This window comes from Sinohyriopsis cumingii, chromosome 4, assembly GCF_028554795.1.
Source record: "Sinohyriopsis cumingii isolate HCF-2022 chromosome 4, ASM2855479v2, whole genome shotgun sequence".
Classification (NCBI taxonomy): Eukaryota; Metazoa; Mollusca; class Bivalvia; order Unionida; family Unionidae; genus Sinohyriopsis; species Sinohyriopsis cumingii.
In genome coordinates, this window is record NC_142964.1 from 65,742,773 (window position 1) to 65,761,269 (window position 18,497).

The following is an 18,497-nucleotide window of genomic DNA, read 5'->3' on the forward strand; positions in this document are numbered from 1 at the left end:
TAGATTGATGACCCAGAAAGCCAAGTTCCAGCGACATTCTTATCTCATTGGTATAAAAATCAGATGCCTTCAGTTCTGATCTCCCAGCCTTTGACAAGAATGTAGCAGCCATTCGTATGTCAGCTCCACTATTTTATATATTGGACAAAAACTGTGTTGCATGCCACATCTTAGCTAGTCCAAAACGTTGTTGCTACATCTTCAGAGTTACATTTGGTCTTATCAGCAAATTTCTGACTCCAGCAATAACCACGCTTAGGATGCAACAGCCATGGTTGCTAGAGTCATTAACCAGGCATCTCACCATACCATGGCCAGTGCCTTGATGGCTTTGACCAACTTGGACCTGATACAATGTGATACATATCTGCGCTTCATGTCATTCAAACCTCATCATACCTTTGCTTTACAGATGACCTGTTAGGGTCATTATTGCATTTTGAAGGAAGAATCAAAGAAGTTCTGAAGCAGACAGCTCAGGAACTGCCCCTTGAAGTCACCACTCAACACAAACTGATGTTTGGAAACATGCTGCCCCCCACCAGTGCAAAGGGATATTATGCGGCCTTGGAATGAGACAACAGTCTAACCAACGTAGGAGGCAATGATATAGAGGCAGTAAGAAACCAAATTTCTCTGCCTTTGTGCCACCTAACTGTAAACATTGACCTACCCTCCCCACTGCCTTCAGACAGCCTACCTTTAGGCTGCCAAACTCCTGCAATTTTCAGGCTCATCTGATCTCCCTGTTCCCTTGGAACGATTTGGTAATCCATGTCATTTCAGAGGGGTTTCGGTTTAATTTATCCAACCTCCTTACCTTTCCTCCTCTCCCCTCTTCATGGACGTACCATCATACTGGAAGCAGGATGCCTTTCTACATCAGAAGATAGTCATCCATTAAAAAAAAACTGTCAGTGGAGATCATGCAAAGACCACAATCTCTGGAGTTTTACTCAAGGCTGTTTCTTATTAGACAGAAGTTGGATGTGCAGCATTCCCTCTTTCCTATTACCTATTCTCGTAATGTAATGTAATTTGGGAAAGTATTTGAAGGAGAAAGCAAATTTTCTCTAAGAATACTCACCCAATCATTACTTAAAAACCCTCTAAGACACCCTGCCATGTCACTCAGCTAAAAAATTATCTGCACCTGGCATTGGCATGGGGAGGTAATGGGCAAGAGTTATTGCCCTTTGTTTACATGCTCTAGATAGATAGGGGGCGCTCACCGGTTATTATGTACTTTTTGAGAGAGTGACGTATGTAAGGTGAAGTTGTTTGCATTTAAAACATGCACAATGGAGAGAATGGTGGCATACCTCTATGCTACATTAATGTAATGTGGATGATATTTCTTTGGAAATTGTACATGATTTAAACACACTGCTAACTAAAATGAATGTTCCCTTGTCCTAAAAAATGAGCCTGAATTAGTCTAAAGTACACTATCCATAGCAGCTATTAAAATAGGGAAAATGAAATTTGCCAGACTAGACAATACCAGCTTCGGAAGGTGAAATGAATGAATTACCAAATATATAAAATGTAAAAAAAGTTATTAGCTCTTTTTTATACAGTTTACCACTGAAGTTCAGGAAGTGAAAATGACTAAGTGGAGCTAACACTTTTTTGAAAGGTGCACATCTGGAGTAAGGCCAAGCTGTATACTCTATAACCCATATTACACCCATCAATCATATACCAAAATAAAGGGAATTAAAGGTTCTTTGAATTATACCTAAGATATACAAGGTCTTTTTGAAATAGCCAATATAACCAGTGAGGAAAGCCGGGGAAATTCTTTTTCTTTAAAATCCTAACCCTATGCAAAATGTGAAACTGTAGAGCACCACCATAAGGGAGAAAAACTTTTTTTCCTTTCTTTCTGTCTTTTTTGTTGTTGTCTGGATTCAGGAAGGAGCAGGCTGATATTCCAAATCTAATGTGATTGGGTAAAGTATTCTTGGAGAAATAGAATATACTTAAAAATTTGCTTTCATTCATCTGTGCTGTATCTTTGTTCCAAACATTCTGCAGGGCCCTTGGTGGCCTAGTGGTCTAAAGAGCTCACCTTTACTGATCAGTGCCATCTTACCTCAATCACATGGGTTCGAGTTTCAGGCTCGGCCAGTGTGGGTATGTGAGAAAGCTTGCCAGTAGTTTCCTGTGGGTTGATGGTTCTTACTTGGGTTTTCCTGGGTTCTTCCTCCACCAGTTGTACTGGTCACTATGTATAGCCTATCATGTGCTGAAAAATGACATTAAACCCACAAGTTTTATTTTATATATATATATATATATATACACCGCTCCCTTGATAACTCGCGCCCGGATAACTCGCAATCCCGCTTATAACGCGGTGTCCGTCTTGGCTCCCGATTTTTTCCAGAGAAAATGTATTTAAAATATCTTTAAAATATGCTGAACATGAAAAAATTACGATAAGAATTGATAAATTAAACCTTGATGCATTGCTCGTTTTATCATCGAAAATGGTGATTAATGCCCGTAAAAATATAATCAATATTTTGAAATTTGCAAGTTCTAAAGAAGAATTAATTTCAGAGATCTCAAAAACACTTAATTACGCATATTTGGACGCCAATTTTTGATGTGGGACGCAGAAAAACACTGAGGCAGGCGTCCTCCGTACGCATGTAATAGGTGCACGGGAAAATTCAAAGATTTGCCGGTCCTGTTTCAGCCACCTGCTTTGTGGGAAAATGTGTTGATAGTTAACTGTGCTGATATTTACAATGACAGAATTGAGTGACTGAAAGACTCTTTGATGTACTGTTGCCATTTTATAAGAGTACATTAAAAAAAAAAAAAGAACATGATGCAACAGCTAGGCGGCTAGTTCAAAGGCTTTGACTAGCGGCCAAGTGAGAAAATGTACTGATATTTAGTGATTGAATTCAGAGGCAGAAAGACCCAGTTTTAAAATCCTAGCGAGACCTCTGTTTAAAGATATCATATATTATGTAAGTTTTTATGATGAATAGTTGTCAGTATACTGTAAATAAACAGTCTGGTGAAATAGCGATCAATGAAAACTTCTGGTAAATGCTAACAGGTGGCAACAGAGAATGAAAAAAACACCAATTAAACGTCTTCCTGTGTGAAAGTCACGTTCTAATCCTTTAATTCCGTTTCAGTGTAAACATTATAATCACAACATATTCTGTTCATTGAAAACATGAAAAGAGCCAATCGACCATCACATCGAAACCCGTGAGTACTTCTGTGAGAACCTAATTACATGTACATGCCGGCTTTGTTTTGATCAACAACTTGGGGAAGTGTTTGTTGCATATAAAAAAAAAATCGATTACAAGAGACCTCTGGTGCTGGATTAAGGGTCTTGGAGCTGCCTTTGACGTAAAGCAAAACAGTAACAGAGACAACGACGATGATAGTGACTTCGAATGTTTCAGTGAAACTGATGTCATTAATGCCGAGGCTGTTTGGGAGAAATTTGTACAGACTCATGGTCCTAAGATGGGCGTTTCTCTTGATGATATGGAGGAGTGGATTTGTGCTGACATTGATTGCCCCACAGCTGAATACATGTCAGATGAAACTATAATTATTTATATAGCGAACAAATTTGCAGCAGAAGACGATTCTAACTGGAGTAACACAAGTGTTGAAAGTGATGCAGACAGATGTTGCACCCCCCACCCCTCTGCACAGGAAGCAATCAAATATTTTTATATTGCCATAAGGTGGCTGGAGACCCAAAATGTAAGTAAAGCTCATGCAGTTGAGAAATCTGAGGGATTTTGCTCGGCGGCAGAGAAACCAAGGAGTAACACACACAAAAATAAACTGATTTTTTTAAAAAGTGAATTGATATTTGTCAAGCGTGGCACAAACGGCAAGTATTAACTTGTTCTAATTTACGTTGTTTTAAATTTGTAGACCAATTAAATATGTTAGTACTGATTAACCCTTGTTTTTTTTTTTGTTTTCCATTTTACTTCTATCGCATTCAAAGCTATCTATCTATCGTTCGATTGACACTGTTTCTCGAAAAGAGTCGATCTTTTGTATATAAAAAAACGTCTAATTTGGATCAAACAATAAAACTAGAATGTATCCAATTCAACATAAAAATTAGTGACGTAGTACACAATATGTGAAGTGGTACACATGTTAAGCGAACGGAAACCACGTGGAATGTTTTCGATGATCGCCTCAGTATGCTGTAATTTATGAGGAAATAATAAAGTACACCGTTATGAAGAGATATTTATTAACAGCTAAACTCAGAACGATTATAAAGTGAGCATTCAACAGTATAATCTGCCTACCCCTCCCCCCCCCTTATTTCTCCGTTATGTCGTCAATCACTTTATTGGTTTTGGGCTTATTTTATAGGTCCCTTGATAACTCGCGCCTCACTTATAGTGCAGTCGATGTCTCTGGACCCCTATGTGCGTGAGTTATCGAGGGAGTGGTGTGTGTGTGTGTATATATATGTATATATATATATATATATATATATATATATATATATATATATATATATATATATATATATATATATATGCTTTAAAAATACGGTCATTCATAGCATTGTTGAGATATATGTTGCCCAAAAAATCTTGGCCACTGATCACAGTGAAGAAGGAGATTGCTCATACCACTGCATTTATATAGTAAAATTTACATGATGTACATGGTCATAAATAACAGATGTTCACTTATAGCCAGGTCACTAAAATTGGGTTTTACTGTGTTTTTTCATAATGATGAAAGTAGCTAAGTTTGCATGAAGTTTTTGAAAAGTTAATGCTAAGGATGGCTTGGCAGTTTTCAAAAAATAAATATTTTTTGCCACTTTTTCAGCTCCAGTGCTGTGGAATCATGAATGCCAATGATTGGTTGAATGGCACAGAGTGGTCCAAGAACAAGACCCATGCTGGACTTGTTCCACAAAGCTGCTGTATGAAATTCAACTGTACTGCAACAATCACAGGCAAAGAGATCTATACGGATGTATGTATACATGTAAAAGATATATTACAATTTTGTTGTGCCTGCATGACATACCTTATATACTTACTTATAAGATGAGTCCACTTGCAAACTACATAGAACCAGGTCTGCTGTCACATAATGCACTGGCATATCTTGGTCTGTGCAGATAGTTGGGTGTAATCAGTAGAATAAGCAATCACATTATGATATGGCAGATCAGGTTCTTTGTTATTTGCAGCTTCACTTGACTTACAAGCAGCTTTATCAGCATTTAAATTGATGTCAACTTATTTTAGATATTCATGCTGCAACAGGTATTTGAGTATACATTGCACTAGACAGGTACATCTTGGAATAAAGTCCAAATTTTGTACTTAACTACTCAATAAAAGAGGAGATAACTCCTGCTGACAATATGGAGACATAATGCATCACATTGGTAGAACTGGTAGAACTGTACCATTTATGATAATCCTGTGTAACAGCTTTTGATGCAGTGTAATGAAACTTGACATACATTATTGACATCAAGCAAATATGTGGTTGTCATGCTCTGATTATTATCTGCCCCTGCCATATTTAAGGAGTAAGTATACGGAGTTACCCATGTACTTCAGTTATATCATGTTCTGTCCCAATCCATCTCATTATCAATTTTGCTTTAACTCAGTAACTTTGAAGGACATAATGGATTAAAGTCAGATTTGTTATGGGGCTTACTTGAAGATGACAGTTTGACGTTTTCATTGACTGATCCGGCAGCCTAAGTGGTTAGAGTGTTCGCCTTAGATGTGGGAAGTCACAGGTTTGAACAGCAGTCAAGCCATGCCAAAGACTTATAAAATTGATACTAGCAGCTACCTTGCTAGGTGCTCATTATTAAGAGGTTAGTGTTAGGACTGGTTAGACTAGTGTCAGGATAATGTGACTGGGTGGGACATGATGCTACATGTCTGTGGCATCATGCCCCAGTGCTAGACATCACTATAAACTGCCACACTACAGATATTGTAGCAATATGACTGAAAAATTGCTAAAGCTATGTTAAAAATCAGTTCACACACACTTTTTCACTGTTATGTGTTAAATTTCCCATGTTTGACTTAGAACTGTGTAAGGGTTTTCAAGGCTGGTGACTGCACTCTAATACTCCATTCACCCATTGAATGCTGCTGACCTCTCTCCCAAGCTAATTTCACCCTCAAGGAGGAGGTTTCTGAGTTGGACTAAAGATGTATTCCACTGAGTTCCCTTTAAATATTCATCTAAAAACATCTTGAACAATGCAGTGACAATTAAATAATACAAAAAGTCAAAATCATAACTCTGGTGATCACTTTTTGTTCATTCTCTCCTTTTTATCTTACCTCTAACATATGCATGGAATCATGTAAAGACTTTTTATGATATCTTGTTTGTAAATGAAAATAGTGCTGGTTAGACCTCCAGCTTGGTGGCTATGGCAGGCATTTTGAAAATTATTGTCACTACTCCTCTTAAGGTCTTGCCATATTGACTTGAGTTCACTCAAATACTTCTTATATGTGTTGTTGGTCCTAAAGGAAAATAATGCTAATTGCCCTCCCAAATGTGAAAAATATCCTTACAGCTAGTTTTCCTAAATGGATGGCCCAGTCAGTATTGTTGGGTTTTTTCATTATTAAAAAACAAATATGTTTTGAAATATATAGTTGATCTGTCTGGATGGGCATCCTGAAAATAATTATATGGATATGTTTTCTGAATGGATGGTTGTTTTTTAATAAACAAAAACAGTTTAACATAGCAATACATGACTGGTTCTGAATGTAAATGGTGCTAATTGGATCCCCAACATGGCATCAAATGTGGCCATCTTGAAAAATATTTCAAATCTCACAAAAATGGTGGCAATGACATGAGAGTTTTCACTAGAACACTTATTGCAATATTTAATTGGTTCTGAATGAAAATAGTGCAGATCTGAGCACCAACATATGTACATTTTTTTGAAGGAGTTGGAAAACCAGACCAGTCAACCATGGGGTCGTAGGTCATGGCTTGCATTTTTGTGCTTGATTTAGCTTATGAACACAGTGACTTGTTTATGTGTGAATGAAATTTTTACCACTCCTTGTTTAGTTGCATGGCCGTAAATAATTTAATAGTCATCACTCTGATGTTAAGGTCAAGGGATTAGCTTGTCAGCATGATAATATGAACAGGTATGAATGGATTATTTTCAAAGCCAGGTTTTGAATATATATGAAGAATACATTGAATGATGCCTGTTCAATAATTTGTTCTTTAAAAAATAATAATTTTAATGAAAGTTAGTATATTTATGTCTAAACATTGTCTGAGACCATTAGGTTTAATGATCTCCTCTCAGTTATATCACATTAACATAACATAACTAAGAGTTTAGTACTATGCTTAACATGTATTTTGTGATTATCATATTGTTTTTATTAAAAATTTAACTGTGTTGAAATTTCTTAAGAATACCAGAGATGGTTTTAATACTTGGCAGTTATAAAAACAACAAGGATAGAAGAAACAGATTGGTATAGCTTCTTGTTGGTTAGTAGAGCATCAGTCCCATCAAGGAACTTATTTGACGAAACTATACCCAGGTCCCCACTTTATCATAGAGTAGTCAAGTACCTAGCTCAAGGGTCAGAGTCATTATTATGGAAAACTTTACCCAGGTCCCCACTTTATCATAGAGTAGTCAAGTACCTAGCTCAAGGGTCAAAGTCATTATTATGGAAAACTTTACCCCGGTCCCCACTTTATCATAGAGTAGTCAAGTACCTAGCTCAAGGGTCAAAGTCATTATTATGGAAAACTTTACCCAGGTCCCCACTTTATCATAGAGTAGTCAAGTACCTAGCTCAAGGGTCAAAGTCATTATTATGGAAAAAGTCACAAGATGGAGATATTTTGAATCATTTATGATGCTCTTTTTTTTAAATCTAATCAAAGAAATGCAAAGCAGTAATATTTTAGTTTTTTTTATCTTGCCAATTATAAGCCCAGTAAGGTCACTTTGTAGATTTGTGTAAAAATGGAAATTGAGAGCTTAACATTGGAAAAGGCTATCTTTCATTTTTTTTAAAAAGAATGAGAATATCTTTGAAAATGGAGAATCCAGCATTGTCTTAAAATTATGATGGTATCAAGTATCAAGGCCAAGATATTTCTTTTAATATATTCATAGAGTTTTGTTTTTTTTAAATATAATTTCAGGGTTGTTATGACAAGCTGCAGCAACAGTTCCTGTCAAACCTTGTCTACATAGCTGGTGTAGCAATTGCTTTTGCAGTCCTGCAGGTAAATGGCACACAAATATATGCAGACATGGGAACATGCACATACAAATGGGTCAGAAGGTATATTGAATATGATTTAAGACTGATGTTCAAAATATTTTTTAGCTAGTTGATGCACATAAAGTCAGGGCTTTCTTTATCAGCAGGGAGTCGGGTGATTTACCTGGAAATTATTATGACACACCCAGTTACTTTATATAAAAAAAATGTATTCCCATTGTGGGAGAACCCCCCAAACCCCCCACCTACTTCGGCAACTCATCCTCCATCTTTAAATCTAATGGAAGGCCCTGAATGTTGCGAAGCCTCTATGCATCACAGGATGCTACTACCATCCCCTAGCCCATACTGAAGCTGGTATCCTTTTACTGATTTACTGCATGATCTATTGTTCAAATTTAACAGCATGTACTAAAGCAGGACCCTTGACCTTCTGACTATTCTGTACAGGTAATAGAAGATCATCAGTTACATTAGGTGATAGATGTAAATGATCTTCCACTGAAACTTTGATCGTGATGTTGTACCATGTATACTTCCTTGTAAGTCAAGTCCAACTGCAAACAACATAGATCCTGATATGCTGTAACATAATGCACCTGCAATTTTTGGCCTATTTTGTTTCTTCTACTGATTACTCCTAACATACTGTATAGACCCAGGTCTGCTGGCACATTATGTGCCCCAAGATTTGGGTCTGTGCAGTTGGCAGTTGGACTCATTTTATAAATGAGTACATATGGTAGGTTATTAGATGTAGATGATCTCCTATTGAAACCCTGATTGTGATATTGTTAGGTTTCCTGTTTATTGATTTCTTTTACTTATACAGCAAAGTGTCTTCACAGTCTTATAACATAAATCATGAGAGGAAGATAATTCAGTTTTGCATATTGCCTATATTTAATGAAGACAGGACTGGCTGTTTTGCTGCACATGTCTAGAATGTGTTGGACATGCTAAAAATGGCAACACTGCATCTGCCAATCAGATGTTGAGGAATAACACTCTGGTTTTTATACTGAGTGGGCAACAGCTTGACTTAGCAGATTGTTTAGTATGAAAAGAACCTGACATGGCAGATGGTTAAATATAATATAAACACCATGGGTAAATGAATAACATCTCAATTTGTATGCCACCTGTGATTGTATTAGGGGATTAATGATTTGGTCAGGTCTGTCAGTCTCACCTTTGTTGGTACTGGGAACAACATGATTTGGTCCTTTTTGGGTTTTCCGAGGAAGCTTCTTGTAGAGGCATCATAAGCTTACCTTGTCTATCTGTCCCACATATGCTTGTAGCATGGAAATCATGATTTGCTCCTGCCTGACTGTTTGATTTCTGATTGTATCTGAAGCATAATGATTATCTTGTCTGTCCCACCCATGCTTGTAGCAGAGCATTATGATTTGGTCCTGTCTGTCTGTTGCTCCTCTGCTTTTGGTGAAAAAATTGCCATTCAGTCCTGACTATCTTTCCCACCTTTGATTGTAGCAGGGTCATCATGATTTGGTCCTCTATGCTCATCCAACCTCTTTTTAGTGGGGTTAGCATGATTTGGTGCCATATGTTCATCCCACATCTGTAGCAAGGTTATCAACATTCGCTCCTGTCTGACCATCCCACCTCTCTTCCTAGCACAGGTATCATGATTTCGTCCCATCTGTCCATCTCAGATTTGTGTGTGTGGGGGGGGTTATCATAATCTAGTCATGTCTGTTCATCCCACTTTTGCTTGTAGCAGGGCATCATCATTTCGTCTCTGTTCATCCCACCTCTGATTATCATGATTCAGTCCTGTCTAACCATCCCACCTCTACTTGTAGTGGGGGCATCATAATTTGGTCCATTACGCCTGTCCCACCTCTGTTTGTAGTGGGAGCATAGTAGTTTGGTCCTATCTGCTCCACCTCTGCTTTGTTTAGGGAGGGGGATGCATTGGTGGGGAGGGAAATTTAGTCCACTCTGTCACACCTGTTTGTAGCAGGAACATCGTCATTCAGTCCTATCTAACTGTCCCACATCTACTTATAGTGGGGGCATCATGATTTTGGTCCTCTCTGTCCATTTCATCTATGATTATAGTGGTGGCATAATGATTCTGTCCTGTCTTTTGATTCCATCTCTGCATGTATTGGGGGCATCATGATTAACTTCTCACTGTCTGTCTGTCCTACGTGTAGTTGAAGGATCAAGATTTGGTCATTCTATTCATCCCAAGCAGATTATTAGCACAAATTTTATGCAAAACGTTTGACATAGTTATGTACAACTTTATAGGCTTGTGCTTCTTCATGTACATTACTGGGTTATAATATGTTAGGTGTACATACGCTAACTTGCCAATTCAGCTCTGCCAAACTAAAAAATATCACATATTAAGATTGCTGTAAAGTTATCTGCTTGCTGAGATTTAAATCAGACAAGAGTCATCTCCCCTTGGATTGAGGGGTTTGGCACAACATCCTGTCAGTCATCAGCTACTCATTCCAGACATGCCTGGTCAGCACACACTTACAAAACACTTCAAAATAATCTTCTATTTTATGCCTTTTAACCAGATCCTCAGGAGTTTTCTTACCATCATTTTCATACTAAATTTTGTTTCTTCATTGATTTTAAATGAATGTTTTGCTCTTCAGCATTTAACTTTGTAGTATGATAAGCTAATTGGTGCCATCTTAATTGGCTGCCCTGTGGCCTATAGTCCTAAAATTCATCTTTGAATTGTGCCCTTTTTAAGTTATATCAAGGAAGTTTAAATTACTTCTAGGTTTCTTTTACTCATTTTGTGATTTTCTCAGGCATTTATCTCAGGTCATTGTATCGATTTGACTGTATTGAAAGCGTAATGCTTGAATGATTTCATCGGTATATGCCATTGTTTTGTTCCTTCTGGGTACAGATGCCTACAACATTGGGCAGCATTAATTGATAGGTGTGTAAGAGATACTGAAGAAAATATGTATAAGCTGTATGGGGTATTGTCTGAACCATACATGTGATGTTTTCTCTTGTCAGTCTGAAGATAGATGGGTGACTGTTATGACCAAGTAGTGACCTGGCCTGTTGAGAGAACCAAGATTTGTTTTCATATGGATTTAGATGCCATCAGCTTTACTACTAGTGCTGTAGCAGTTACCAAGTTCATGACTGATTGAAAGATCAACAGTTCTGACAAAGGTCCAACAATCTTTTCCATCACTGGCTTCCATCACAGTAAAAGCTGTGTCATTGTCCATAGTGCTGCAACCAGAGCCTGTCAGCATGGCACAGACTGCCAGGCCAGTACTGACACGACACAGTGGCCCACGTGGGTGAGTCATGGACATTCCATAACCACATGCAGACCATAATATTGGCTGTTGTAATCATTCCCTTGATAGCAGGTACCAGGTATCAGCTGACCCTAGACCATGTCCACTCCAGCTCCAGTGTAGTCTTGACCTATGTCATACCAATAGGATCAGGTATGATGGTCAGTCTTAATGTCCTGGATTTTAGATGAAGAAAGTGTCAAACACCTGGTCACACCAGTTCCAGCCCTGGTTCTGTCATGGACACCCAGCGTAACTGGTACTGGATTTGGTTGACCAGTCTCCCACAATATCCAGGACCCATGGTTAGTATGGCCCAGCCCATATTTCCTGAGACAGACCAGAGAAGTGGGAAAGACACCCTCCTCCAAACCATTTCCTCTGTGTGGGTCCATTGCTTGAGAGAAACCAATGATAAAACATAGAGAGAAAAGGACAGGTTTCAACTCAACTTCTCTCTCCAACAGCCTTTCCTCAGAAAATTATAACATGCACATGCTGCCCTTTTCCAACATCACTTTGGAAGGGAAATGCTTCAAGACTTAACCATGGATTTTGAGAGACTCTGTCTCACAACCCAGTGGCCATCAAAATATCTTCTAAGGACCTCCAGGACAGGTTTCAACTCAACTTCTCTCTCCAACAGCCTTTCCTCAGAAAATTATAACATGCTCATGCTGCCCTTTTCCAACATCACTTTGGAAGGGAAATGCTTCAAGACTTAACCATGGATTTTGAGAGACTCTGTCTCACAACCCAGTGGCCATCAAAATATCTTCTAAGGACCTCCAGACCATTTTCAGCACACTCCACAGTAGTCAGGGGCTTATTTTGCTACAGACATCTCCAGAGACCTTAACAAGCCAGACATACTCCAGCAAGAAGTAAACTCTTTCATGTAAATGGTAGGAAGTTTTCAAAACACAAACTAACTGGGATTTAACACCAGACTGTTCTGAGTACCTAGGTCCGCTTGCAAGGTCTAAACTGTCGCAACCAGTACATTTGAGCACCCATGGTCAGAATAGAAACAGTTTTTAGTATTGTTCAGGAAAGATTTTGCAGTCAGCCTAGACTTTCAAAATGTGTACTTTCATATTCTCATGCACTGGTTTTCACAGAAATTCCAGAGGCTCCCATACAGGGACACCATGTACCAGTTCAGATATTCCATTTGATTTGAGTCTCAAACCCTGTGAGAATCATGGACACATTAGTATCTTCCAGATACTCCAAGGGTGGAGGTGATAGTGGGATTTATTTACCTTACCTTGTATGCTTTGAAATTCTGAGAGAGTTGATTCACTGTTAAGTCAGTGACACTGTGACCAACCATAGCTTTCTCAACCTTTAAATTTACCAATTTGTTGTCTATGACTGAACCACTAAATCATCCCATCATCCAAATTCAAGTGCTGGATGAAGTCCATTCCTTCATTTTGGATAAGGGAGAATCTGACCCAGTTACTTTAAATAGTAAAGTATCACTAAATAGCAACCACATGATTTGACATGGTCATTTTCCTCCTTGCTGAGTTTCAAATTGGGGATTTTCCCATAAGGTTGCACTACAGCATATCAAAATGCACTTCAGTGCATCAAAAAGCACTTCCCTTAGAATACAGTGGCGGTGTGAAAAAGTGCTAATATGAGGAAAAAGAATACGGTAGCATTGAAAGAAGGTCAGACCAGCAGAGCTAATGGGATAGCTGCGTAGTCCATCATCAATCATCCATCCATTGACACAAGTTTATTCCTACAAATCTTAAATTGCTTGGAAGATTAGCTTGAAACTTGATACACACACCGATCCCAATATCCTGTTTATCCTCAATGAAAATGGTGCTTAGAGATCCAATATGATGGCCACAGTGGTCATTTTACAGTTCTCCTGAATAGATGGCCCTGTCAGCATTGGGGTTTTCACTAAAAGACTAATTATGATGTCTAGGTGGTCCTGAACTAAATTGGTACCAGTCTGATATCCAAAATGGCTGCCATGGCAACCATCTTGAAAATCTGATTGCTACTATTTCTAACTGGAAAGTCATAGTGACATGTAGCTTTCCTCACAAGACATTAAAATGTCTAGTTTGTCCTATATTAAAATGGTACCCGTGCGATCTCCATTGTGTCTTCCACATTGCAGCCATCTTGAAAATCTTGTTATGACAACTCCTGGATAGATGGTCATATCAACATGGGATTTTCACGAAAAGAATACTTCTAGATTTTTTTATCCTAAATGAAAATGGTTCCAATCTGACATTCAGTTAGACCAACTTGACAGCCATCTTGAAAAAAAATTCCTACTCCTAAACAGAAAGTCATATTGGCACAGGGATTTCACATGAAGATATTTTTTTTTAAAGCTGTCTAGCTTGTACCTAAATGAAAATGATGCCCATCTCACATCCTTTTTGGTCAACATGATGGCCATCTTGAAAATATGCTTATTGCTGCTACATCCTATTAAAATGTATGGTCATATTGACATTGGATTTTCACCAGAAGACTTCTTATGATATCTCATAGGATCCGAATGAAAGTGCTGTTGAATGAAAAAAATCACAATGGTTAATCATTACCAACATAAATTTAATGGATCTACAAATTTAAAACAACATAAATTTGAACACGATAATACCTGCTGTTTGTGACATGCTTGACAAATGTAACTTTACATTTTGAACAAAAACAGTTAATTTTTTGTGTGTTACTCCTTGGTTTCTCTGCTGCCAAGCGAAATACTGCAGATTTCTCAACTGTATGATCTTTACATAGTCCACATTTTGGGTCTCCAGCCACCATATAAAAATGTGAAACCATTTTCAATTGGTCAAATAAAAATGAATTTTGATAATGGTAGTGACCACAAGAACTTATGCTCAGATACGCATGCCTTTGAGGGGCCCCAAATGGCCGAGTGGTCTAAAGCACTCTCCGTTACGGATGACTGCCATCTCACCTCTGTCTGCACTGGTTCGAGTCTCGGATTCAACCAATGTGGGTACGTGAGAAAGCTTGCCAGTAGCTTCTTGTGGGTCGGTGGTTCTTTCCGGGGTTTACCAAGGTTCTTCCTCCACCATTAATACTGGCCGCCATGTATAGCCTATCGTGCGCTGAAAAATGGCGTTAAACCCCACAACAACAACAACAAGCATGCCTTTGAATTTTTTCTTTGTACCTCCCTTGCTTGATTTGATACAAAAGACATATTCAAAGTGATAAAACAACACAGGTCTCTTTTAATTGATTTTTTTAAAGCAACAAACACTTCCCCAAGTTGTTGATCAAAACAAAGCCAGCATGTTATTAGGTTATCACAGAAGTACTCACAGGTTTCAATGTGATGGTCGATTGACTCTTTTCATGTTTTCAATAGAACAGAATATGTTGCGATTATAATGTTTACACTGCTGCAGTGATGGCCATCTTGTAAATCTTGTTATTTTTACTCCTCCTGAATGGATGATCTTGCTGACATGGGATTTTTATCCACTTTGTAAATCCTGTTATTTATATTTCTTCTGAATGAATTGTTGTTGTTGTAGGGTTTAACAATATTTTCAGCACAAGATAGGCTATACATGGTGGCTAGTATAAATGGTGGAGGGAAATTCCTGGAAAAAAACACCAACCCATGAGAAGCTACTGGCAAGCTTTCTCACATATCCACATTGGCTGAACCCAAGACTCGAACCCACGCAGACAGAGGTGAGATAGCAATGATCCATAACGGTGAGCGCTTTAGACCATTTGACTACAAACACACACCCCAGTAAATTGATTATATTGACAAGGGGTTTTCAGCCAGAGACTTATAATGTTTAGTTGGTCCCAAATGAAAATTGTGCTTATGTTACATTGAATACTTTCTTCCAATTTTGTCTCAGCAAGCGGTCAAGTTTCTTCTGCTTATATTGTTAAAGCAAGTAAAAAGATGTGATCATCAGTTACTGAGGGCTGGATATATGAGGTAGTGGATATACTTACAATGTATTGGACTGAGTAAAAATTATTATAGAAACACTTCTTGCCAAGAATTGATTTTTATTGATTGATTGATTGTATCGATTTTTATAAGGATAGTTGTTTTGTTGTTTTTGTTTTACTTAGAATTTCTCTTGCAAACCGTGTTGCATAAATATGCAAAAACCACTTGATATATGGAAATGAAATTTGTTGGCATGATTTTATTTTCACTATATCTGAATGATTTTTTTATATTTTTTCCATTATTTTTTAAACTTTCGTTATAGACTTTTTAGACTTGGAATTGTTTCAGTGCAAAGACTGTTAGAATGATTATGCAAAAACTATGTGGCCAGGGGAAAATGGAAATGATAGGCCTGTTTCAGTTTATCATCAAGTTGATCTGTTTATATTTTCAAGATAACAGAATGACTTTTATGCATATTAGAGCCTTTATTCAAACTTAAACAGTTTTGTCTGCAGTGGAGACATAAGTGTTTGCCAAACATAAATCAAGTTTAAACTTTATTCCTATTGAAAGCAAGACTTTTTTTTATCACTGAGCAGAAATATAAATTTATTCTTGAGTTGTCAAATCGGACATGGCTCCTTTTCTCTTTCAGCTCCTCGGAATGATTTGCTCATGTATCTTGCTGTGCAGATCACAGGAAATTCGCTACGAGACACTGGGTGGGCCAAATTCTGGTCTTCGAGTTTGAGGAGTTGCCACCCAGTGGAAAGGATCTGAAGTGTTCAGAATCACTGCTGATTGAGGCAGATGCATTTAAAAGATCTGTTGCTGTTGTGACCAGTTGAACTTTTGCAAGTTCTCTTTAGTTTCCCATAGTTACTCTTTGTGATACTTTCTGAAAGATTTGTTACAATATCTGTTACTTATCTCCGTTTAACATTAATAATTAGCATATGATTAAATTTAAATTTAACTTAAGTTATTTGAAATGATAGTCTTACTGTTGTCTATTCTACAGTCATTGTCCCAGTAAGCTCTCAAGCTTTTTCAGGTACATTGGGTATTTTTTGTGTTTTTGTAGTGGTACATTGTGCATCTGCTGTGTTTTCTCCAATAGGCTGGATAAAGCTATGTTGATATAGGTTTTGCCAAAGGAACACGTTTTAGGTTTTGAATTTGTGCATATTAAGTTGTATTCACATTTGACCATTTGTGTTACAGATATTAATAATTGTGATGATTATTAAAGTCATTATCATTTAAACCGTGTTGAATATGTAACCTTGGTAACTGCTGCATATAAAATTCATTGTTTTCATGTGCCCAGTGAGAAATTGTTTTTTCTACAGTTTCAAAATGATATAGACTTTGTGACATTGATATTGACTCTTGAAAATATTTCAAATAGACCTACATTTTTTTTTTATACAAATAAATACCTTGGTCCCTTTCATTCTTCAACCTGAAAAATCCCTGTTGTTGTATGTTATCATTGTATCTCAGTGTCTTGTTTATTCTGTGTCATTCAAATCTCTAGCTATTCTCTGTTCTATGCCAATAGTATGTGCCAGAATATATAATAGGCTGTTCCTTCAGGAATGCTATTGTCCATTAAATATGGAATAATACATCAGTTTTGTAGTTGTGGTAGCTGTCAAGCAGGTTAGTAAAATATTTTTGAATAAGAGTCACTGTCAGCTATAAAATTATCTTATGCAGTAAAATTTATAACATTAAAAAAATTCAATTCTCTCACTCTAAAATCAAATCCAATATTATTAATACACCTATTTCTTGATATGGACACTGACACACAAGTCCTTGTTGAATTGCAGAAATATTGCCATCACATTTAAATGTGCAAAATGTGAAATCAAATCCTCTGTGAAAATGTTTGCATTATACTGCAGGGTGGCAAAATAGAGTTTATTTATTTCAATTCACTGCACTAGTCATGGTGTATCTGATACATGGTTAATATGTTTATATAGCTTTTTAATGAATAAATATATTTGTGCTTTTTAAATCTTACATTTTTTATGATTATAGATATAAAATAAATGACTACAATGTATTCCCATTCTATGTGATGGTCAAACCTGTCGTGAGAATTCAGTAAACTGTCACACAGAGTCATCAGTACTTATCCATAATCATCACAGAGACAAATGAAGGATAATTCATGATGATTATAAATGGGAGACAAACTAGGAATAACTCAAGATGTTTATAAAGCCTATATTAGGGAAAATTGATACATAGCTACCACTTGTACGACAGCAACGCATGGCTTTATCATCAGCAAGGTTATAGACATGCAGACCCTTTTCCTCTTGTGACATCATCTTCACATTACTTGATCATGAGGATTACTGATAAATATGGATGCAATTGCAGGGTAATTTGAACAACTTTTAAATCGTTGGAAACACATTAAAGATATGCAGACCAAATAAGTTTCTTTTTGAATATTTATGGGTGTCTCGCATGCAAGTCTTGTACCATCTTAATGTGCTTTACATTTTCTTGACTAAAAAATTAGATCAAGGTTAGGTGAGTGACAGGGTTGAAAGATATGACTGCAGTAGGATTTGTCCAATCACCAAATATAAATTAAGATTAACTGAAAATGAATTGAAACGACTGAAAATGAATGAAAACTAACTGAAAATGAATCCAAAAGAACAAGTTTGAATGACAGAATTGCAAGCAATAATGAACATGCATGAACCAACAATGATCTCAAAGAGACATCAAAGAATTATTATTACAGAAAACAATTATTAGAAATAGACAACAACAGTAACAAATAGAATCTGTGACTGGTTCTGCTTTATTACTTCTGTGACTGGTTCTGCTTTATTACTTCTTCAGACACCAACTACTTACTTCTCGTACAGACTCCTATTACTAAAAACAGGAATTTAA

The 18,497-nt window shown here is 37.1% G+C and overlaps 1 protein-coding gene across 1 annotated transcript in view; it reads left to right on the top strand.

The window, feature by feature from the left end:
• Positions 1-17,595, top strand: part of LOC149801361 (tetraspanin-3-like) — a 31,366-nt gene extending 13,771 nt beyond the window's left edge. The window contains exons 5-7 of the mRNA XM_089955424.1: positions 4,858-5,007; positions 8,221-8,304; positions 16,222-17,595. Of these exons, the coding sequence (XP_089811550.1) occupies positions 4,858-5,007; positions 8,221-8,304; positions 16,222-16,317 (330 nt within the window). The 3' untranslated portion in view covers positions 16,318-17,595. The remainder of the gene's footprint in view (positions 1-4,857; positions 5,008-8,220; positions 8,305-16,221) is intronic.
• The last annotated feature ends 902 nt before the right edge of the window (positions 17,596-18,497 follow it).